The sequence below is a fragment of the Gigantopelta aegis genome, chromosome 9 (genome assembly GCF_016097555.1).
Source record: "Gigantopelta aegis isolate Gae_Host chromosome 9, Gae_host_genome, whole genome shotgun sequence".
NCBI classification, from domain to species: Eukaryota; Metazoa; Mollusca; class Gastropoda; order Neomphalida; family Peltospiridae; genus Gigantopelta; species Gigantopelta aegis.
This window is the reverse complement of record NC_054707.1, coordinates 55,283,350-55,308,911: the sequence shown is the minus strand read 5'-3', so window position 1 is coordinate 55,308,911 and position 25,562 is coordinate 55,283,350. Positions and strand designations below refer to the sequence as shown.

General features: G+C 38.7%; 1 protein-coding gene across 1 annotated transcript in view; it reads left to right on the top strand.

Moving 5' to 3' along the window:
• The window catches only part of LOC121381652, a 41,075-nt gene that overhangs the window by 3,242 nt on the left and 12,271 nt on the right, over window positions 1–25,562 (top strand). The window contains exons 2-8 of the mRNA XM_041510991.1: window positions 20–174; window positions 7,699–7,874; window positions 10,524–10,662; window positions 12,546–12,675; window positions 14,813–14,886; window positions 19,304–19,657; window positions 22,207–22,720. Of these exons, the coding sequence (XP_041366925.1) occupies window positions 20–174; window positions 7,699–7,874; window positions 10,524–10,662; window positions 12,546–12,675; window positions 14,813–14,886; window positions 19,304–19,657; window positions 22,207–22,720 (1,542 nt within the window). The remainder of the gene's footprint in view (window positions 1–19; window positions 175–7,698; window positions 7,875–10,523; window positions 10,663–12,545; window positions 12,676–14,812; window positions 14,887–19,303; window positions 19,658–22,206; window positions 22,721–25,562) is intronic.

Genomic DNA, 25,562 nt, shown 5'->3' with positions numbered 1-25,562 from the left:
TATTACTGAACCATTTCAGACTACTATACAGAAGAATGCATTGTCAAAAACCCCCTGTGGGTGGATTGGGATATTGACTGTGAAGTGTGCAAACTTGCGACGAAGGTTACAGAGTTTAAGAACCCACGAAAGGAATTGGACATAGACACCTTCAGAATACCAGCAGTATTCAAGGTCAGTTTGCTTTATGTTGGTTTAGAACTAAATTATTATTTCTTTTTATTATTTAAACATTTGCAATTGTTTACAGTCATTTTGAACCAAATCCATTTCGTGTCATCCATTTCATACCATACTTTTAGGTAATTTCATGCCGTAGTCAATTGCGCTGTCAGTTTAGATACACCCGTAAACCGGGTTATTGTTTTTCAAAGTGACACGTGTTGCACCGTGTGCTGTGACCAGTCAAGCGTTGTTAATCCTCAGCCACGTTCATTTCAGTAATGCCAGAAAATACTAATTATTACTTTAATTTTCATTGTCCATTCCTTGACATGGTATGGTGGCTTGTATGTCTCAGTGACCCAGATAGCCATACCAGCAGTAGCTTTGGCTTCTGTTAGGGACACCCAAGCTGGACTGGTCAGTGGGTAGAGGCTAGACTGATATGGACTAAGGCTGAGGTAACCCTAACAGAAACCTCGAGTGCTGAAGTATTGGGCCACACTGCGCACTCTAATAGACCACAATACCATGCATCAACAGCTATTATTACTACATTTCTGGACAATAATGATGTGATCGGTGCTCACCCTGTGATGACTCACCAGGCAGGTGCAGCACCAGGCTCCTTACCTTGAGGGGGCCCATTCCTCAGCTAATGGAAGTCCTTCCCGACCGTCTTGCGGAGCCAGGGGACAAGGAAGTAAAGCTACTGGCAAGACAAAAGTAACAAAAGAAAACACCCCTTTCAACATAATGCACTGGAATGCAAAGGGAGTTTCAAACAAGAAGGCAGAACTTCAGCACTTTATGCATGAAAACCAGATCAACATCTGTTGCATCCAAGAATCCCATCTGAAAGAATCAATGAGCTTCAAAGTCAGAGATTACCAGACCTTCAGAAGTGATCGCAGTGGAAGGACCAAGGGTGGGGTAGTCACTTTGGTTAGGAACAACACCAGTGCCATTGAAACCAATAGATATATGGAGGAAGCTGAATTCACTGAGGTCAAGATCAAAACAAAAATGTCTGAGCTTCACATTGTAAATGTTTACTGCCCAAATGACAAAGAACTCTCCCTTGATGATATCCAGACATCAGACAGTAACTTCCTACATGTTGGAGACTTCAACAGCCAATCCCAGAGCTGGGGTTACAACAGCATGGACAAAAGGGGAAAGGAGATATTTAGGGTTATATGGCGTCAGACATATGGTTAAGGACCATACAGATCTATACTAAGAGAGGAAACCCACTGTCGCCACTTCATAAGATATTCTTTTCGATTAGCAGCAAGGGATCTTTTATATGCACCATCCCACACACAGGGTAGTACATACCACAGCCTTTGATATACCAGTCGTGGTGCACTGGCTGGAACAAGAAATAGCACAATGGGGCCACCGACGGGAATCGATCTCACGCTGACCGCGCATTGAACGAGCGCTGTACCGCTGGGTTACATCCCGCCCCCCTCGATAAGTAGGACCACATTTAGGGGGAAGTGACCATCGTCCGGTCCTCCTAACCTTAAGTGATAGCAATATCCATACAGCTTCACACTTCCCAAGATGGAACTACAAGAAAGCCAAATGGGAACTTTTCAAGCTTCGCACGGATTAATTGACCAAAGAAATTGAAGTGCAGGGAAGGAACATAGACACTGTAGTGAAGGAATTCAACCTGCAAATCATTAAAGCTGCCAAAGAAAATATTCCAAGAGGAGTCAGGAAAATATATGCTCCTTACTGGAATAAAATGCTTCAAATGGCACACGATGAACTGACCCGGGTAAGGGAAGAAGCAGAGTCTAACCCGAGCCAAAACAACAACCTTCAGCATGCTAAAGCCATATACCTCAGAACTAAGACCACAAGAAAAAGCTGGAGAGACAAAACTGCTGCACTTAACCTTGAAAAGGACAGCACCAAATTATGGAAACTTACAAAACAACTAAATGAGGAAGTATCCCATGGACAGAAGATCACTCTAATGGAGGATGGAAATATACTTACGGGTAAGAAATCTGCTGATCTTTTAGCCCAAGACCTATGCCAAGGAAAGTAACATTACCATCACAACAATTGAAACGAAAGAAGCACCAAGAGAACAAAAAGAAACGGCAAGTAGAGCTACCCCACAAGATTCCATGACGAATAGTATAACTCTACCAGAACTTGAAAATGCCCTCATATATCTAAAAAATAAGAAATCTCCAGGACTGGATGGTATTACTAATGAAATGCTGAAACACCTAGGTAATATTGCATGATCCCTGCTTACTGTGGCATGCCAGGAAATGAAAATGCAGACAGACTGGCAAAACTGGATGCAGCTAAAGAACAGGAGGGTAACTGGGTGACATACAAAGAGATGAAATCCCATATTAAATCTCTCTATAGACCTCCCAAACAAACCTATGATTATTACCTGCTGTCCCGTCAGGAACAGGTCATAATTTTCCGACTAAGGATTGGACAACAGGCTGGACCAGCATATACATAAGAGGTTCAGGCTGGTACCTTCTTCCATATGCTTCTGGAGACTACCTGGACAACTACAACTCTCCAGAAGAAGCTGTACAGCACAAGAAGTGATCTACAGAGAACAGTATCGTTCATAGTCATTGCTGGCCTCGACTGTAGTCAACAAGCGAATGAAAAGAAGAAGTCTTTAATTTTAACACAACGCATCATTATCAACTTCTTAATAATATCACTTTTTAATGAAACACACAATTGTTTAAATTTTTATATTGAAATTTTACGATTATATCCGAGTGTAAAATTCGTAATTTTTTCGATTGAACGCGGAAACTGGCGAAACGTTACAAAATGTACTGATAAATGTTCACTTTGCCTATTTTTATCAAACTTTTCCCCTTTTTTCGGGGAATGGAGAAGTTACTTCTCCTACTTTTTCAATTCTAGATTAGGGCCTGGATCGGTGGGCCCATTGGGCTATTTCTCGTTTCAGCCTCTGCACTGTGAGTGGTATATCAAAGGCTGTGGTATGTGCTATTCTGTCTGTGGGATGGTGCATATAAAAGATTCCTTACTACTAATGGAAAAATCTAGCAGGTTTCCTTTCTTAGACTATATGTAAAAATTATCAAATGTTTGACATCCAGTAGCCAATGATTAATAAATCAATGTGCTCTAGTGGTGTCATTAAACAAACAAAACCATAGTCAGTTTATAGACAGGTTTTTCAGATTGTCTCCCAGCAGTTTATGACCTTGTCGATAGATGGCGTAAACATATGGCCGCCATTAAGGGACTGAAATTCACGCCACAATAACATGTGACAGCATTGCAGCTGGGTGTAATTTCAGTCTTTATGACTTTTTTGGAATGTTTTGCAAAAGCAAAACCAGTCTCTCGGGTAATTCAACCTCATTTAAAGATTGTATATTCATATCAATTTCGGTGGAAATCTGTGAATGATTAAAAACATAAATAATATAAAGCACCTATACACGCCAATACAAAAGCATTGTGAATAAATTAAACGCACACAAGTGTAAATAATTTTGATTGTTATTAAGTGAAACTTTATTGATGTATCCTAAAATATAGAAAAGTATTTCAATTATGTACGTTTGTAGAAAACGTGGTGTACCATTTAAAAAAAGAGAAAGACTGACCTTAGATCTAGAGTAGATGTCAACATTTAGCTGTTACTATTATTAGCTCTGGGATATTCCAGATGTGATCTCATGGGGTTGAAGTGGGGCGCAGTTAACACTGCCAAATATTTACCTCTATTTTTATTTTATTTTATTTTATATATATATATATATATATATATATATATATATATATATATATATATATATATATATATATATATATATATATATATATATATATATATATATAGAATACTGGTGGTTATCATTAAAGGCTTGAAAGGTGCTCAATACTTACATACATCGGTCTATCTGGCGGTAATTTCAAACAACGATACAACAATCACACGAAATCGTTCAAACACGAAAAATACTCAAAAGAAACCGAGCTATCTAAACATGTATGGGAACTAAAAAAACAGCGAACAAATTATGAAATAAGCTGGCAAATTATCAAACAGTCGAACACGTACAAACGAAACTCCGGCCAATGCAACCTGTGCATTGAGGAAAAGCTCGCCATCCTACAAACAAAAGACAAAAACAATCTCAACAAAAGGACTGAGCTCATCTCAAAATGCCGTCACACCAGTAAGCTCAAACCACGCAACCGCACTACATAAAAATAAAACCCCTGCAATCTTTTCACCAGTGCCAGCTATCTGAAGATCGTCGAAGGGCGTGAAACTCGGAGTAATAGCGTAGGACAAAAAGTGCAATATATATATTTATATATATATATATATATATATATACACACACACATACGAGTTATTATGGTGTTAAATGTGTGCGATAAAAAGATAAATAATTTACTGAGTAACATGCATGCATGCTACACCGAAAATCGCACCCCCACCCATTTCGTCGATTTTTTTTTTATAATTATTATTATTTTTATTTATTTTTATTATTATTATTAATTAATAAATAATAATAATAAAAATAAAAAAAACAATTTTTTTTAAAATTAATTTAAGTACTTATTTGTTATTATTTTATAATTATAATATATATTTTTTAAATTATTATCTTTTGTGTCTTGGAATTTTTTTAAAAATAAATTAATCATCCACAATATAAAACACTAAATTACCCGAAAAATGCACCTCTGATTAGTCATGAAAATTTCTATATACTAGTTAATTACAAAATGAACCCCTTTAACACTTACTGGTGATGCCCTAGACAAGTACTTGTCAACAAAACAGGAGCTTAGGCTGGTGGGGTGGGGGGATCATCTGATACCTTCGTCTGCTGAGGCTAAAATATTGTTTTAAAGTTCAATATATTAGGCTATACAAGTGTCCAGGGAAATTATATTTGCTTGCATAAGTTTAAATTATTCGTTATGCTTTTATATTCGCGTGTATATACTGTAAATCATGTAATTAATACATCATGATATTTTTGCGTCCATACATGAGTGAACAAAAATGCGTATTTTTATTAATGCGTCGGGCAAAATAAAAACCACAGTTGTGTTGTTATTATATTGTTTGGGCTTCATCTTTCATGTTAAAAGAAGTCAGTAGTTGTTTTCACAACTACTACATAACCTGAAGCTAATCGCATGGTAGGTGGACCAAGAAGCCCCAATTACTTAAAGTAGGGTAATTAGTATAACTACACCTTATTGTTAAGGGTATGCCTTGCACTTTTGTGTGGTGATTGCTTCTAATTAATCCACCAGTAGGAATAAAAGGTAAACGGGTCGCTATTACAGGGCACAATATTTCACGTGAACGCAGACGTATTATTCTAACAAATGTTTTAGACTAATTTTATACACTTGATGTGCAGCACAGGAATAGACGTTAACAAATGCGATATATTGTAACAGTGACAACTTGCGACCAGTCTAAATTAAATGCCATGTATAGAGTCGAGCCAAATGGTTTGAAGAAATATGCATGGATTGTTGGTTACGGTTATATAATTTTCTACTGTTTCATTTTTAAAGGAATATATTTAGTAATAAAATTTGTTGATTATAATTTTACAAATATTCAAAACAGTTTAAATGTATACAGTAATCCAGAAGTGTAAGAAAATTTGAAAAATACTCACATCGCAAAATGAGCTTTTTAAAAACAAAACATTTGGAACATCACTGTATTATATAACCGCTATGATATTCCAGGAAAGTGAAAATAGAGTGGCAACATTGAAACGAAAGAAAGATTCTTGAAGTATTCACAAAAAGACATTTAACAAAAATTGTTTTTGTATTTTGTTTCATTTTTATATTATAAAAGTTTTATTTTATTTAAAAGTATTATAATAAAATCCTGTACATTTTTTGTATTGGGAATGAGTCTAAACAAAATCCGTCAAGTTATTATTGCGTCGATGTGTTCGCCGCATTTTTTGCATTAATTACTTGCTCACATTAATTTCATGATTTACAGTATACATGCTTTATTATATACGTTTTTAATTATTAATACATTTCCACCAACCTTGATATGCATTGACAGTCTTTCAATGAGGTTGTATTATTCGACATACTGGTTTTGCTTTCACAAAATGTACTAAAAAGGTAATAAATACTGAAAATCCACCCGGATGCAATGCCTTCCCATGTTATTGTTGTGCGAGTTTCACTTCCTTAATGGTGGACCGATCACGTTATTCTAAACATGGCTGTGCACAGTACTTTGACGTCACAGGCCAATAAACCCAATAAACCCGTCTATACTATGGACCTTTAATAATTTTGTAACCATAATTATTTCGTATGGTACCTTGTATTTACCATTTCATGCCATACAGGGAACATTTTGTTCAGATAAGTTTCAGAGATCGCTACACAATATTTTAAACAGTAATTAAACAGTAATTGCTAATCCATTTTCAATTGACTAGAAATATCACCAATCACGATTTTAAAAAGATAATGTTTTTTTGCCATAGTACAATTGGGTCATTTCTTACAGTCATCACACACAAACCATTTTTGAGAGAAAATCTCCTTTATAGTCAGATTAATGTAAATTTAATAGGTTGTCCAGTTTAATAGAAAATAATAAGGACCTTTGTAAAGCAAACCGAAATAAAAAACTATATGTTGTGTTGTTTTCTTTTATTTCCTTTTTCTTTCTAAATTTAGATAGAAAGAAATGGTTTATTTAAAGATGAACATTTTATTTACGGTCATATGGGGTCAGACATGTGGTTAAGGACCACACAGACATTGAGAGAGGAAACCCGCTGTCGCCACTTCATGAGCTACTCTTTTTCGATTAGCAGCAACAGATCTTTTATATGCACCATCCCACAGACAGGATAGTACATTCCATGACCTTTGATATACCAGTTGTGGTGCACTGTCTGGAACGAGAATAGCCCAATGGGTCCACTGACTGGGATCGATCCCAGACCAACTGCACATCGAGCGAGTGCTTTACCACTGGGTTACGTTCCACCCCAAAATTTAAATAGCCGGTAACAACTGATGTGATGTCATTTCACTGCACTCCTAGAACTATATCCACGCAGTCTGACTCCAGTGGAATGCGCATCCTCAAGTTGATCTATGACTGTGGTATCTTATTAATTTTAATTTGAAAGTACCATAATTATATTAATTGTTTTTTACTGTTAAATTTTGTTTTCACTAGTATAAACAGGGGTTGATGGGAGTGAGGTGGAAGGCATATTCCGGGAAACGTTTGTTTTCAAAATCTTGATTAGCGATATTTCTAGTCACGTAAAAATGATTAGCAACTACTAGTACTGTTTAATATTTTAAAATTGTGTGGTGATCTCTGAATCTTGTGTAGCGAATCATGACGCGATACTGAACAAAATGTTCTCTGATATTACCCATCTCATAGCTGTTGATTAAACACAGTGCTGGTGTTTTGTTTATAACACATTCCTTTCCTTGACTGTTTTGTAGAACTTAATGCCCCGTGGTGTGACCCTCGAGGATGTGACATCTGTGATACTGCATAGCAAGGTGGACCTGTCGAGACCCATCCAGTCAACAGCAGACTGGAGTGGGACAGCTGTCGATTTCGCTAACAACGCCACCGTCGATAAAATTGCCAAATCTCACGGCTTTCAATTTCATTGGTTAGTTTGTTTCGGAATTGGTTTAAACAATATTTATTCCCAATTATAATGTTGGTTGGGGATTGGCCAACAGGCAAAATGCCTATATCAAGGCCTCTCCCCACAATTTGAAAATGTAATTCAGAGTTACACAAGATGACAGATCGATGGTAAATTCCATGATTCCAAATCTTAAAGGAATATTCCCACGGGCAAGTTTACAAATCTTGATTACTACTCAGATGAAAGAAAAGGAATTAACAATATGCAACCCTCAGAAATTCAGATCATATTATGACAGCAATTTGGTACAGATCAGCAGTTTAGTACAGATAATAACAAAGTAAACATCTGAATATTTGAAACTTATAAAAATTCTATTGCAAATCAATTTCAAAGGCTGTGTATATTGGTGACAAATACTGTATTTTGATATAATAATTGAAACAAAAGAAAAAAGATTAGCGTTAAAAATTAGTCTTACCTGCTCCATCTTACTGTATTGTTTACAGGGTGTATACTACCAAATCAGATCCCATAGATGAAAATAGTAACATATGTGGCTAAAACTGCTACCTGCAGCGTATCAATTGACATAAACACCACAGAAATAAATACTACCACCTGTCACCTTTAAAGTGAATCCGACAAATTTTGGGTTCAAGCTGCTCATTTCTGAGATGACGGGTAGCGTCTATGACTACCTTAGTTCCGCACAAAATTTGAGTACTTTTCTTTACAGGTACCCCATACATGTTTCAAGCTCAAGGCTACTTGACACAGTGGTACTGGATGAAATAAAATTGCATACATTTTTTGCCCAGATCAAACCAATTTTTTCTTACAACCAACACACTCACATTTATTACCAACCACAGGACTTGTGGTGTTCACTTCTTTATCAAAAGTTCGATGCACCTCGAACTTTGACCCAGCCGGAAGTTATTTGGTTTAGTACTATCTACAGGGCTAGCTCGATCTGGATGAGCAAAAGATTTCTCCAAATTATCTTTAAAAAATGCTAAATCAGTTATTTTCCAACAAAATATGAATTTTTACATGAAATTTGTTTGCCAAATTAAAATAAAATTTGCAAATGTTTCCTAAAATTCAGAATTGGCGAATTTGGTTAGTGGCAGAGCTAGTCTTGTGTTTACCAATGCAAAAGACAAACACACATTCTTACACACTTACAAGTGTATTTTTGCTGTCAACATAGTTTTCTGATAAACAGCACTAATACAACAAAGAGTTTTTCCTCCATGTTTTGTTATATATTTTTACAGGGATTAGTAAAGCAAGCATCCCATCTTTCTGTCACTTCTACTGAAGTAATACATGTTGATGTGACCTAGATTAAAACTCCTGACATAATACATGTTGATGTGACCTAGATTAAAGCTCATCAAAAAAATGGGAAGAAATGTAATGTGGAGGATCTGTTCTAACTTTTTAATAATAAAAATACACCCGAGATTGTGCTATTCAATTCTGTTCACCAATTTGCTAAGTGCAGTTTGCTGACACATTGAATTTGACAGTTATATTTTATACCACATTTGTTAAAATGTTAATTTAAGAATTGCCAAGCTGACTTGAATTATGGGGAAAATGTTCACTTTCTTGTAAATAAAGATAAAAATCTGGATTGTGCTCATGCTAGAGACCCCCCCCCCCCCCCCCCCCACTAGATATCGTGCCATCCCCCACACACATACACTCCGGATGTCGTTCCTATGGGCCTGCATGATTATATATTACATACTGATACCATATATAAATTCACATGCTAAGGGAAGCTACTCTCCTTGAACTAGTAATGGGAGTGTTGGGAAGTAATAGCTCTCCTTAAACAGCAAGGTCTGACTAAGTTTCATGAGGGGTTTTTCGGTTACTTATAATTTGGTTTTAATAAAGTATGTTTGGCAGTATTTTCAAACAAAATTTGCCATTATCACAACAATTTCAGGACAATCAGCAAAATGTTTGACTATTTTCATAATGAATTTGACATTTTTTTATCGACCATCTGTTATAATCAGTTGGCACCAACCAATAACTTTCGATTAGACAATCTGTTAGAATTATATGAATGAAAGAAAAATTTGAATTAAAAGGATCATGCAGCTATTGATGTGACTGTGTGCAGTGTGATTTAGATGCTACAAATGGTTAATTTTACCTTTAATATCTTGTACACAAGAAAGCAAACAATAACCCTCACAGCTGCGACAAGCACCAACCCCATCAACAGAATCATGTACTTCGCAAAACAGCGGACACGATTCCAAGACTTCCATGTTTTAAACTTAGCTGCAATTTGGTTGAGGAAAGTTGGTCTGTAGTGTCAATCTTGGCTCTCATCGCTTTGGCAATGCATCGATTAATTTCTGCGTCGGTCATGCCTCATCCCTTTTCTAGTTGATGGACTTCTGATGCATTCTGTTGTAGATTCAACAAATCCATCATCTACACTGGAGGAATATTTAAAATTAAAATTTTCACACACAATTGATACTGGATTTTTATAATCGATCATCACATCGTTAGAAACAAAGTGATTAATTTTCAGTTATAATTGATCACTGGAACATAACTACAAAAGTCCTGTATTACATGTGAATGTTGTGAATGTGACTGAGTCTTGTTTTTATTTTTTCTCTTTTTAAGGAAGAGCGATTTCAATCTGGAGGTCGGTCGATTAATGCGAACTCTTTTCCCAAGGCCACTGGTATTTGAAAAAGAACTGGAAGTATCTGTGAAGAAATATTTGTATGTGGATGGACCAAACTCAGAGGGCTATTCTCTGGTATCTAGTTTTACTCTTGACATTCTTCTAAGTCATCTGCATCTAGGCTATTGATGATGCAATATTTGTATTGTAATGTTATATTGAGATTACAAGTACATTTGTGTATTTAAAATGTTTATTGGACAAAGTGTAATACATAGGTGCAGTGCCTCCCCTAGGATTTACATTTTGTGGGGAGCCAAGAGTCTGAAGTGTGCTGTTGTGAGAATGATAGGGACCTTATTAATGGACTTTCAATCATCACAGTTAGCTAATTGTTGAGATATAATGTCCTGATATGGGAACATTCACAACTGGTCTACATTATCGCAAGTATACAAAGAGGATATTCAGGGATGTGAGAGCTAAGCGTAAATGTGCTTTTTCATTTCGTCTAAAAATCCCCAAAACATGATGTTCAATACTGTTGACCACACAAGGTTCATTTGCATGTTTTCACAGTTTCAAGTTTATGATGTGTGCCTTATGTTATAAGTTATAACCAGTTTAGATTTGTTAGCATTGAATGCCATTTTTGGCAGTTCCAGGGGTTGCAAACAACAATTTTTCTTCAGGGGCCCTTGAGTGGCCCCTGGACCCCTGGACCCCGGTCGCAGTAAGCTTTTTTGTTCCAGCCCCTCTCACATCCCTGGATATTTATTTACAAATTGCCTCCATCCTTCTAAAAATGTATATTAAAGAAATTGCTTTTACAAAGACAAATTTTTTTTATTTTTTTTTTGTAATGCACACATGGCATGAACTCAAGAATTTGTTATGTACATAAATTTTTAAATGTTTTTGCTGTAGGCAAAATGCTTTCAATTTTAAACTAGTAACCAAACCAAAAATTATCTCTTGAACTGATAGCAGTAATTTTTATCCAGCAGTAAAACACTGCTGTCAGTGAAGACCTGACCTACTGCATTTCAGGGGTGGGATTTAGCTCAGTCGGTTGAGTGCTCGCCTCAGGTGCTTGTGTTGCAGGATCGAACCACCTCGGTGGATCCATTCAACTGATTGTTTTTTTCCTTGTTCCAACCAATGCCCCTCAACTGATCAAAGACCATAGTATGTGCTTTCCTGTCCTATGAGGAAAGTGCATATAAAAGATCCCTTGCTGCATTAGGAAAAAATTTAGCGGGTTTCCTCTGGTGAATTACGAAATGTTTGACATCCAATAGCCTATGATTAATTAATCAATGTGCTCCAGTGGTGTCGTTAAAGAAAACAAATTTTACAGCAATTGATTTCGGAATGAAGGGAAGTTCCACATGTACCATCATTAAGTTGGAGCCCTGTGTATGCTAGAAGTAACCCCCTTTCTCCATCAAACAGTTTATATTATTAAATGCTGATAATTGTGAAATGTGTACTGAGGATATCTATGGGGACTACAGTTAAAGTTTATTTTAACGACGCCACTAGAACACATTGATTTATAAATCATTGGGCTATTGGATGTCAAACATTTAGTAATTTTGACATATAGTCTTAGAGAGGAAATCCGTTACATTTTTTCCATTAGCAGCAAAGGATCTATCATAATCTGTTACTTGCACCATACCACAGACAGGATAATATATACCACAGCCTTTGATATACCAGTCGTGGTGCATTGGCTGGAACGAGAAATAGCAGCATGGGCCCACTGATGGGGTTCGATCCTGGGGACTACAGAGAATATGAGGAAAACATGTGATTCATACTTATCAACTATGAGAGGTAAACACAAGAGTGGTGTGGGTGAGTGGGGGCAGGGGCGTGGTAGGTGTGAAACTATAAAAATGCAATTTACAGAATATTTACATGTTAATGCACAACGTTCTTGCATAATTGTAAATTACTGTTTGACGAATATTGTAATATTTATTGACGTTGTCCTTGTGTTTTGTTTACAGCCTGACTGGGAAGTAGGGTTTGCGTGGTACACACAGGGATTTGGTGTCAGGACGGTGACGTTCACCCCAGTACAGCAGTGCACAGACCAGTGTTCCAGCTTTCAGATGAACGTCGCGCAGCGCGATGTCTGTAAGAATCATCTTCTCTTTGATACACAGTCATGCCACTCTAAACTGAACACCCATGGGATCATCTAAAAAGTCTGATTTTTAAAAAGGGACCATGAAAAATATTTGGTTTTGACAGAAGTCTGCTAAATGTGGATTGGTGTGTAAAAAATAAATCATTCCCCCAGTGAGAAGGTCTGAAGCACATAAAAAAAAAACACCCCAGAAAATCAAGGCATACCACATATTTGTTTTAAAAATCAATGCATGAATATATTTATCGTTTTACGTGCACATTTATACATCTACAAGTAGCACTAAACCAAATAACTTCCATTCCATTTGGGTCAAAGTTCAAGATGCACCAAACTTTTGATAGAGAAGTTAACACCACAAGTCCTGTGATTGGTGATAAATATGAGTGTGTTGGGTGTAAAAAAAAAAAGTTTCATCTGGGCAAAAAATGTATGCAATTTTATTTCATCTAGTACCACTGGGTCAAGTAGCCTTGTGCTTGAAACTTGAGGGGTACCTGTAAAAAAAAAAGTACTCAAATTTTGTGTGGAACTAGGGTAGTCATAGACACTACCAGTTATCTCAGAAATGAGCAGCTTCACCCCCAATGTTTTCTGATTCACTTTAAGAGTGAGGGGTGGTAGTATTTATATCTGTGGTGTTTATGTCGATTGATACGCTTTAGCCACATATGTTACTATTGTTGGTTTTGGCCTATAATTCATACTGTAAAGATTTGAATAATTTCTTTTACATGGTATTTGACTTGCCATATACAACTGCTCTTAAATATGGTGATATACAGGTATCTCGGCAACCTGAACTTACATTTTAATAGCAATTTATTTTTATATTAAAAAGAACGTGTGTCAATACTGGGTTAATGTCTTTAATTTCCATTAACATTGTTAATTTTTCTTGTATGAAATTATGAAAACTCAAATTTGTAAAGAACTTGTTTTTTGTTGTCATTTTGACATATTTATAGGATGCTAAGTTATATTTTAGACAAATTTGTAGTTTTATGCAAAAGTTTATTTAAATTTGAAGAAAAACATTACCAAACACATAATTAAATTTGTTGTCACTATTGTGCTTTCTGTTCTTATTTATACATAACAATAAGCTTGTTAAACATATCTTTAGGTCTCCAGATCAATTAATTTGTTTAATAATCACTTAGTTTGCTCTCATGAAATGCATTTTATGTTTATACTAGATTCAGAACCAATTTTACCAGATTTGATTATCTGCCTTGCAGTAAGTTGGTAATTTATTTTATTGTTAAAACTATTACCCATTGTTACTAACTAACAGGCTGGATTACAGATTGTAGGAATACATCCAATATACATATTGTATTCATCTGGATTAGAAAATAAGGCAAGAAAATAGATGTTCGGGTAATTACTGGTATGTCATTTAAAAATAGTTTTTTAAGTAATGAATAAAAAATAAATATGTGAAAGCTGGATGACAATTCCAGATATCACAAATATTTAAAACTTCCAACTACAGTAGGCTATAAATAAAATATAGTCAGGAATATTGGTGGCTGCCAATGGTTTTGATGGTCCATTATGAAAATCAGCAAGGCCGATGGATTTGAAATTCCCACTCCTGGTAACTTGACGACACCCACACCCAGCATACAGGATTTTCCCCCAACAGTGATATGCAGGACATTAAGTCATTACTTCATACAGGTGCAGTGATGTTGATTTTTCATTCCTCAGTTATTGTATTTTTTAATAGTGATATTTCTTTGATGTGCCTGCTAATGTCTTCATAATCTAGGGGGTCAGTCAAGTACATGATGTGCTTCAATGGAATGATTTAAAGAGCAGAGGTACTCTGAATATTCATGTTGTCTCTACATATATATCTGAGCACCCACCTCAAACATTATATATTTTGAGAAGTTTCAACTGCACTAAACAACATGTGAATTAGTATTCTCAAGTCTTTTTAATAAAAGTCAAGTAAAAATGTTTTTTAATATAATAATAAAAAACTAAAATAATAATTATAAAAAAAAAAACAGAAGAAAAAAAGTAAGAAAAAAATAGTTATTTTAACAAAAATTGTTGCTGTTGTTTCGGTATTTGCTTAACAATGTTAATTTCCATTTCTGTTTTTTCCAGTGATTTACCCTGTTGGATACTGGGTCGTTTCTGTGTTGTCCAATGGAGAAGATCTCAGCATCAGCTATATGGGAGTCTGTGAATAGACGACTTTATTTACATAATAAGTATTGTGTTATCATGGAATAAAATATTTGTACATATTGTCATGTTTTTCTGTTAACTGTGAACAAAATTTGTTGTGTGGTAAGTGGTATTTGATGTATTCAATCTTTTGCTGGTGGCTGTGAAATACGCGAGGGCCGAGTTCAGGCAGGCAGCCAGAGCAGGAAAAACGTTCAATATTAGTTTTTGTGATTGACGATAAAGCGAGGAAGACCACAGGTCTAGTAATCCCTGATGGTATAGAGAAGGTACTCCAGTTGCATGTTCAGTACCGAACTTAATGTTCCAATTTGTTTTCATCTTTTATTTTAAAGTAGCTTGCATTTTCCAATGCGTATGTTCTATTTCTAGAATTGATGTCCATGTCCTCGTTGAAAGAGTCAATATAAGCATATCCGACACTTGTGTAGGGGGTGGGGTGGGGGTAGACAGCCGAGCGAAGTTTCCATGTCCTCGTTGAAAGAGTCAATATAAGCATATCCGACACTTGTGTAGGGGGTGGGGTGGGGGTAGACAGCCGAGCGAAGTTTCCATGTCTTCGTTGAAAGAGTCAATATAAGCATATCCGACACTTGTGTAGGGGGTGGGGTGGGGGTAGACAGCCGAGCGAAGTTTCCATGTCCTCGTTGAAAGAGTCAATATAAGCATATCCGACACTTGTGTAGGGGGTGGGGTGGGGGTAGACAGCCGAGCGAAGTTTCCATGTCCTCGTTGAAAGAGTCAATATAAGCATATCCGACACTTGTGTAGGGGGTGGGGTGGGGGTAGACAGCCGAGCGAAGTTTCCATGTCCTCGTTGAAAGAGTCAATATAAGCATATCCGACACTTGTGTAGGGGGTGGGGTGGGGGTAGACAGCCGAGCGAAGTTTCCATGTCCTCGTTGAAAGAGTCAATATAAGCATATCCGACACTTGTGTAGGGGGTGGGGTGGGGGTAGACAGCTTGTGTAGAGGGGTGGGGTGGGGGTAGACAGCCGAGCGAAGTTTCCATGTCCTCGTTGAAAGAGTCAATATAAGCATATCCGACACTTGTGTAGGGGGTGGGGTGGGGGTAGACAGCCGAGCGAAGTTTCCATGTCCTCGTTGAAAGAGTCAATATAAGCATATCCGACACTTGTGTAGGGGGTGGGGTGGGGGTAGACAGCCGAGCGAAGTTTCCATGTCCTCGTTGAAAGAGTCAATATAAGCATATCCGACACTTGTGTAGGGGGTGGGGTGGGGGTAGACAGCCGAGCGAAGTTTCCATGTCCTCGTTGAAAGAGTCAATATAAGCATATCCGACACTTGTGTAGGGGGTGGGGTGGGGGTAGACAGCCGAGCGAAGTTTCCATGTCCTCGTTGAAAGAGTCAATATAAGCATATCCGACACTTGTGTAGGGGGTGGGGTGGGGGTAGACAGCCGAGCGAAGTTTCCATGTCCTCGTTGAAAGAGTCAATATAAGCATATCCGACACTTGTGTAGGGGGTGGGGTGGGGGTAGACAGCCGAGCGAAGTTTCCATGTCCTCGTTGAAAGAGTCAATATAAGCATATCCGACACTTGTGTAGGGGGTGGGGTGGGGGTAGACAGCCGAGCGAAGTTTCCATGTCCTCGTTGAAAGAGTCAATATAAGCATATCCGACACTTGTGTAGGGGGTGGGGTGGGGGTAGACAGCCGAGCGAAGTTTCCATGTCCTCGTTGAAAGAGTCAATATAAGCATATCCGACACTTGTGTAGGGGGTGGGGTGGGGGTAGACAGCCGAGCGAAGTTTCCATGTCCTCGTTGAAAGAGTCAATATAAGCATATCCGACACTTGTGTAGGGGGTGGGGTGGGGGTAGACAGCCGAGCGAAGTTTCCATGTCCTCGTTGAAAGAGTCAATATAAGCATATCCGACACTTGTGTAGGGGGTGGGGTGGGGGTAGACAGCCGAGCGAAGTTTCCATGTCCTCGTTGAAAGAGTCAATATAAGCATATCCGACACTTGTGTAGGGGGTGGGGTGGGGGTAGACAGCCGAGCGAAGTTTCCATGTCCTCGTTGAAAGAGTCAATATAAGCATATCCGACACTTGTGTAGGGGGTGGGGTGGGGGTAGACAGCCGAGCGAAGTTTCCATGTCCTCGTTGAAAGAGTCAATATAAGCATATCCGACACTTGTGTAGGGGGTGGGGTGGGGGTAGACAGCCGAGCGAAGTTTCCATGTCCTCGTTGAAAGAGTCAATATAAGCATATCCGACACTTGTGTAGGGGGTGGGGTGGGGGTAGACAGCCGAGCGAAGTTTCCATGTCCTCGTTGAAAGAGTCAATATAAGCATATCCGACACTTGTGTAGGGGGTGGGGTGGGGGTAGACAGCCGAGCGAAGTTTCCATGTCCTCGTTGAAAGAGTCAATATAAGCATATCCGACACTTGTGTAGGGGGTGGGGTGGGGGTAGACAGCCGAGCGAAGTTTCCATGTCCTCGTTGAAAGAGTCAATATAAGCATATCCGACACTTGTGTATGGGGTGGGGTGGGGGTAGACAGCCGAGCGAAGTTTCTAGGGCTTTGGATCATGCTTCCCCTAAAAACAATATCGATGGAAATTTGATTTCAACAGGTTGGGGTGGATGGGTTTTGAACACTGAAACTAAATGCAATTTATGGTGGTACATATTTGATGTTCACGTTTCGCGAACACCTGACATCGTTACCGTTTGTACATTCATCACAACTGTTTAAACCCGGAACATCCTAAAATGAACAATCTCCTTGCAAAATTTTCATCTTGCAAAATTTCCAGCAAAAGAACAGGATAATGACACTGTAGGTGTGAAGAACATTTTTCTTGTTTATCGTGTGCTCACCCGCTCATAATCATACACACAGACGCATTGTTATGCCCGACACAGTGTAGTGTCATTAGCGCGTAATGCTAGTCTTCGACTACCAACGGGGGGAAGGGGGCGTAGCCCAGTCGTAAAGCGCTCGTTTGATGCGCGGTCTGTTTAGGATCGATCCCCTTCGGTGGGCCTATTGGGCTATTTCTCTTTACAGCCAGTGCTCCACAACTGGTGTAACAAAGGCCGTGGTATGTACTATCCTGCCAGTGAGATGGTGCATATAAAAGATCCCTTGCTGCTAATCCAAAAGAGTAGCCCATGAAGTGGCGACAGCGGGTTTCCTCTCTCTATATCTGTGTGGTCCTTAACCATATGTCTGACGCCATATAACCGTAAATAAAAAAAAATGTGTTCGAGTGCGTCGTTAAATAAAACCTTTCCTTCCTTCCTTCCGACTACCAACTGTCTGCACAACGTTGGCCAACTTTCTGCTCTCACGACTTCTACGACTGTCCAATTGCTAGTCTCAGCGCTGTTACAACTCGACTAGTTGTTAATCTGAGCACACCCATCGTGAGTTGGAGGGAGGGGGGGATTACAACGCAACATCAGTTTGCCAACTTTGTCGTTACAGTTGACAGTCTGAGGTTAGCGTAATTTAATAGCCAATAGAATAAAGTCTGGAGTTTTAAAAATATGGGATCCAGTCAGCGTAATATGACTAGGTTGCAGGGAGTTTGAATCGCTCTAAAAGTGATTAAAATGCATCGGTCGCTACGCCATGCCACGCCACGTAAACCAAATGGTCCAGCCTCGGGACAATTTCACAAAACATCGCAAATTAACGTCTGCGAGTAGCAGTTATATCGGGCATACATTAACAAGTGTTTGGCATCGTTTTCAAGAAGAAAATCATTAAGGGGCCGTCCATAATTTTCAAAATTTTCACGAGCGTACAAACCGTACGCTTTTGACCCCCCCCCCTTAAAAGTGTACATCCCCAAATGAAAATCGCTGGCCCCTTAACCCCCTCTCCCCCCCCCCCCCCCCCCCCACGTACGGTTTGTACGCTCGTGAAAATTTTGAAAATTATGGACGGCATCTAAGGAAAATGGAGCATTTAAGGACAAAATAATATTAGATATGTGTGTTTCTAACTATATTTGTTGTACTATAATAGTAATAAGAATTGTGATTTAGTCGTAGATTTACGTTTACGTGCAAAACTAAGCTTACCGGTACGATGTTTTGTGAAATTGGGCCCTGCCACTGCCATAACATGCATTTCAGATTTGTCTGAAATAATCAGAAATGAAATGTCTGCTATCATGCATGGAAACCCGTGTAATCAAACTAACAAATCACGAAACGCTACTTTTGTCACCTTTGCGCAGTAGATAATGGAACAAATCGACATTTTCTATTAATGATGTTTCATCAACAACAGAATGCCGTGTGGCCATAGGTGGATCAGAGAACAAGATCTTTACGAAGCATCTGGTGTTGTCACCTGTGGGCGCATGGATCGAAATGCTAACATTTTCAATTTAGCTTTATCCTCTAAACACAAAATATTGTTCCAGTAGGAAGGCACGATGAAGTCGTCGCTATGCTTTATAACGGACCGTGTTGCTGAAATTCGGAAGATGGGTAAAGCAGGCGGTCTAGACGAGGGTGAGATAGACAGCTGTGCGTCAGAGGTGTTTGTGGAGGACCAACTGGACCTGTGGAAGATGCTAAAGGCGTGGGACAGTAAGAAGACGACCCGGAACGAGTGGATTCTGTTTGGAGCTCTTCTGTGTCTGGTTATCTTCTCTGCGGTCGAGAAGAAGGGCGGGGCCGAGGTGATCATCCAGCTGTTTCCCCCCGTTTTCGCTTCTCACGTCCGGTTTGCCATGCTCAGTTACTGTAGAAAGATCTCGGCGCTGTTATTGAAACATGTGGATTTATCTGGTGAGTATAGAAAATGGTAAAAGAAACAAAACCCCCCCACAAAAAAAAAAAACTTAAAAAAATTATGTCTTCTGGATATTTGCTTTAAATACATTTTACAGATATATAGGCCTATGTATTTTTGTAAAACAAATCTGACAAAACACCTAAAGTATATATTTTTTAACAACACCACCAGAGCATTTATTACTTTGTTAAACATTGGTAATTTTTTAACACTGAATCTTAGAGAGAAACCCCGCTATATTGTTCCATTAGTAGAAAGGGATCTTTTATATGGCACATCCCACAGACAGGATAGTACATACCTCGGCCTTTGATATACCATTCGTGGCGCACTGGCTGGAACGAGAAATAGCCTAATGGGCCCACTGCGAATATTTTTGTTTCGAAGAACTGCATCAGCTGTCTGTTTCTCTCTCTTCTCTCTGTCGGTCTATTCTATATCTCTGTCTCTTTTCATCTCTTTTTCTCTTGTCTGTATTATAGGCGTAATTAGATGACAGTGACCGGTGGGGACGTTTTTATAAATTAGGTTTCAACTGGTGGCTAAAATATCTTCACTTACACCCCGCTCCCCCCACATCCGTCACTCTCTCATGGGCCGGGACGTAGCCCAGTGGTAAAGCGATGGCTCGATGCGCGGTCGGTCTGGGATCGATCCCCGTCGGTGGGCCCATTGAGCTATTTCTCGTTCCAGCCAGTGCACCACGACTGGCATATCAAAGGCCGTTGTATGTACTACCCTGTCTGTGGGATGGTGCATATAAAATATTCCTTGCTGTTAATCAAAACGAGTAGTCCATGAAGTGGCGACAGCTGGTTTTCTCTCTCAATATCTATGTGGTCCTTAACCATAATATTATGTCTGACGCCATATAACCGTAAATAAAATGTGTAAATAAAACATTTCCTTCCTTCCTTCTCTCTCTCATATAATAAAGATAAAAGCAGGATGTCATGACAATTATTGATTGTGTAAGGGTTTCGGTGATTTTTAAAACATTTAATTTGCTTTCCTTGTTCAAATATATTTACAACTACAACGAATCCTATTTATAACAACACGGTTTGTTGTAGGGACATACTATATTATGATACTTTACAGGTGTTTAGTTCGATTTGGAGATGCCACAATTTACACGTTCAACCTTTTTTGTTTTTTTAACCCTAATCTCAGAAATGTATGGGAATTCTGTTATTGCCAAAATTATCGTCCCTCCGCCTCACTGTTTACTCAAACTTACAACTTACTCATAAGCGTACGAGACAGGGGGCAGGGGACGAGGGAAGAATTCTCAAATTCGGGCAAAATAAGCCTGAGTCTGAAACGTTTTTTCCATCAGTCCTGCCACAATATTACCGAGGGTAGCTGTAATCCATGTAAAAATGTGTAGCGATTCGTATGCAACCCTATATAACTGCTTAGCATTAATGCTAGTATAAATAAATGCATTTTAATTCAATTCGGGTAAAAAGCAGCCTCCCCCCCCCCCCCTCCGAAATGGGAGCCCGTAGGCTACGCCTATGAGTTTACTGGAGAAAAATGGGTACAAAAACACAAGCGAACAAAAACAGCCGTTGTCTCAAATCATATTAGACCTACTTGCCACTGTCTCAAATCATATTAGAACTACTTGCCACTGTCTCAAATCATATTAGACCTACTTGCCACTGTCTCAAGTCATTAGACCTACTTGCCGCCGTGTCAAATCATATTAGATCTACTTGCCGCTGTTTCAAATCATATTAGACCTGCTTGCCGCTGTGTCAAATCATATTAGATCTACTTGCCGCTGTTTCAAATCATATTAGACCTACTTGCCGCTGTTTCAAATCATATTAGACCTACTTGCCGCTGTTTCAAATCATATTAGACCTACTTGCCGCTGTTTCAAATCATATTAGACCTACTTGCCGCTGTCTAATCATATTAGACTTACTTGCCGCTGTCTCAAATCATATTAGACCTACTTGCCGCTGTCTCAAATCAAAGGAAGTACTATTTTATTTTGATTTGTACCTGCATATATCAGAATAGAATGTAATGTGAGTGCGTACGTGCGTTCGTGTATGCATATGTATGAATATTAATTTTAAGATAAATTGTAAGGCGGTGTATCAGGGCTCCCCAACCCTGGCACTGTCTAATGGTCTGGGGACAATTAAAAAAGAAGAAAAAAAACGACCTACTTGCCGTTGTCTCTAATCATATTAGACATACTTGCCGCTGTCTCTAATCATATTAGATCTACTTGCCGCTGTCTCTAATCATATTAGATCTACTTGCCGCTGTCTCTAATCATATTAGATCTACTTGCCGCTGTCTCTAATCATATTAGACCTACTTGCCGCTGTCTCTAATCATATTAGATCTACTTGCCGCTGTCTCTAATCATATTAGATCTACTTGCCGCTGTCTCTAATCATATTAGATCTACTTTATTAATTAACGTCTGTTCACCACGTGTCTGTTTAACACGGGGCTGACTGTAATCAATTCTATTCATTATAAATCACGGATGTTACCGCACAGTGTGAAAGACTTGGCAGCACGTGCAGTTCTCACCTCATCACTTTACTGCTACGTGACTCCGGACCCGCGTGCATTGAGTTAGTCAGTCAATCAATCAGTTTTGTATTAGTTTGTATTACAAACATCGCTCGTGCAGTCATTTCCATCATGGAAGCGGTCGCGCGCAGTAAGGACTTTTTAACTAAACAAGTCGCCGAACTGAGGAAACTAGGTGAGGTCTGGGGACTAGATCAAGAGGAGATAGACGTCTGCTCGTATGACGTGTGTACCGACAGATGGACGGAGTTGTGGACGTCGTGCAAGGCGTGGATGTACAAGATGGCGACACGACGCCACCTGGTATACCTCGGGGTCGCAATGTTGCCGGTGTTGCTGTTGGTGTTGCTGAATACTCCAGCAGTGAACGTGGCCATCGAAATCCTGCCCCCGCATATGTCGGCTGGAGTGTTTTACGCGTTTATGAGTTCCTACAGAAAGATGGTAGCGCATATTTTGCCATTTGTGGATTTAACTGGTATGTTTCGATAGTTATTATTTATTTATTATTAATTAGTGCGAGGTGGTGTGGGGCGAGATAGATGTGAAGACACGCGCGCGCACACGCACGCACGCACACCCACGCACGCCCACAAAAATACACAAACAGCGAGAGAACGGTGAAGAGAGGAGCGAATAATATGGAAGAGTTCTAGACTGACGTTTTTCTGGGCAATAGTAATTTGATATCCAAGAGCCGAGGCTCCCGTGCTTGAGGACCTTGGCGTGCTATGTTAGATTCATCAACAGTAGCCACTACCCACCAAAACTAAAACATAACACGCCTTCTCTAGGCAGAGATGAATTTAACTGTAGAATGCAGGAAATTGCATTTCAGGACATCAAATTTTAAAAATTTAACGAGATAGCATACCCCGAACCCCCTGGAAACGTTGCTTTGTTCCCTCGATCTGTCAGCCCCCTACCCCCACCAATGTCTACTTGCTTCTGCCGTGCCTGTTCTCGTTGATCAAGATCCGCCCCAATAAAAAAACTGATGACTTTAGATTTGTATTATCTGAAATCAAAATGTATGCATGTACTTTTTAACAGTATTTAGTGGCCTGTTAATTTTTAATTGCAAGACAGATTAAAAACATATTTGTCTGACATTTGTTTTTATTGATGATAAAACTGACGGGCGAGGTGATCTCCAGCCAGTGCACCACGACTGGAATATCAAAAGCCGTTGTATGTGCTATTCTATCTGTGGGATGGTGCATATAAAAGATTCCTTGCAACTAATGGAAAAATGTAGCGTGTTTTCTCTCAAACACTGTCGGAATGACCAAATGTTCCACACCCAATAGCCGATGATTAGTAAATCAATGTGCTCTAGCGGTTTCGCTAAACAAAACAAACTTAACCATCTAGATCCGCCAGAGTCCGTGTGTATGGTGAACATCCGGTTTATTAGCAGATGGCACAGATTGTCATGTAGTGTTGAAAGCAAATTAATCATTATGTCTGTATAATCATGTACATGGGTATGAAAAAGAGTAGCATTTAAAAAAAGGATATATTTTATCCAGATTAAAGATGGACATACATGGATACATACATAATTATATTTATTTTCAGTCGTAAAATTATTTATAGTCGAGGAGCCAGACTTGGAAAAACCTGAGCTCAAAATCAGGTTGACAGTGAACCCTTCTGCTATCGGTTTTATTTTGATGTTTTTAAACAGCTTAGATATTCCGAATGAAGGAAAAAAAAGAAGAAAGAAAGAAATGTTTTATTTAACGACGCACTCAACACATTTTATTTACGGTTATATGGCGTCAAACATATGGTTAAGGACCACACAGAATTTGAGAGGAAACCCGCTGTCGCCACTACATGGGCTACTCTTTCCGATTAGCAGCAAGGGATCTTTTATTTGCGCTTCTCACAGGCAGGATAGCACAAACCATGGCCTTTGTTGAACCAGTTATGGATCAGTGGTCGGTGCAAGTGGTTTACACCTACCCATTGAGCCTTGCGGAGCACTCACTCAGGGTTTGGAGTCGGTATCTGGATTAAAAATCCCATGCCTCGTCTGGGATCCGAACCCAGTACCTACCAGCCTGTAGACCGATGGCCTAACCACTATGCCACCGAGGCCGGTCTGAATGAAGGATTGATTGGTCTGCAAGTCAATTTCTCTTGAGCAAAGCTTCGCAATCGGGCAAAACCGATGGAGACATTCGGAAAAAATGAGACGAACATGTTTGAGTTCTATAATGAATAAGTGTATATAATAACAATAACAGCTGATGCATAATTATTATTTCAAGTGGAAGTACAAACGTATTTATGCAATTGCATCATTTTCATATCATTTCTCCGGAAATGTACTATTTGTTCCACACTGTTAACATACATGACACATGTTTCTTAAACACGTTACATTTTCAGTCTTGGCAACTACACAACAATAAAAGACTAGAATTCCTCGGAATTAAATGTCTCGCTAACCTTATATTCCATGTCGCTCATAGTTGCATTAAGACATGTTCAATGCATGTTAAAGGCAAATTAATTAACTTTTAAATCTTAATTTAATAAAATTTAATAAATTTTAAATTGCTTTAAAAGTCTTCAAATGAACAGAGATAGAACTATAAATCAGATTTCATTGATCTAGAACTTAATGTTTTGCAATTACCATCGTTTGACACCCAATAGCCAATATATTTTTCGGGCTGGGGTGTCGTTAAACATCTATTCTATTCTACTATTCATTGGTCAAGGACTTCTAACCTGTACCAAAATGCGAAACATTTATATAAATGCTAAAATTTAACATTAAGCTAACTGCTAATAATAATTAATAGTAAGCCTATTTTAATTAAAAATTATAACTTTGAAATATTTTTTTTTAAAACATGCATTGTAATAAACATACATAGGCGCAGCTATAAACCAAGTTTAATTGATGTACGACTTTTACTTTCTGAGAAATGAAGCTAAACGTAAATTTAACGTTCAAGCCATGTACACGTTGACACCGTCGCCAACGTCACCGGACACGTAATACCTAGCCTATATCTTGCTTTTTGTCTACGTCATTACAAGACAGGGACAGGACGTAGCCCAGTCATAAAGGACCCGCTTAATGCGCGGTCCGTTTGGGATCGATCCCTGTCTGTGGGCCCATTGGACTATTTCTCGTTCCAGCCAATGCACCACGACTGTTATATCAAAGGATAGAGTATGTGCTATCCTGTCTGTGGGATGGTGCATATAAAAGATCCTTTGCTACTAATGGAAAAAAGCAAAGAAGCGGATTTCTTATCTAATACTAAAATGTCAAAATACCAAATGTTTGACATCCA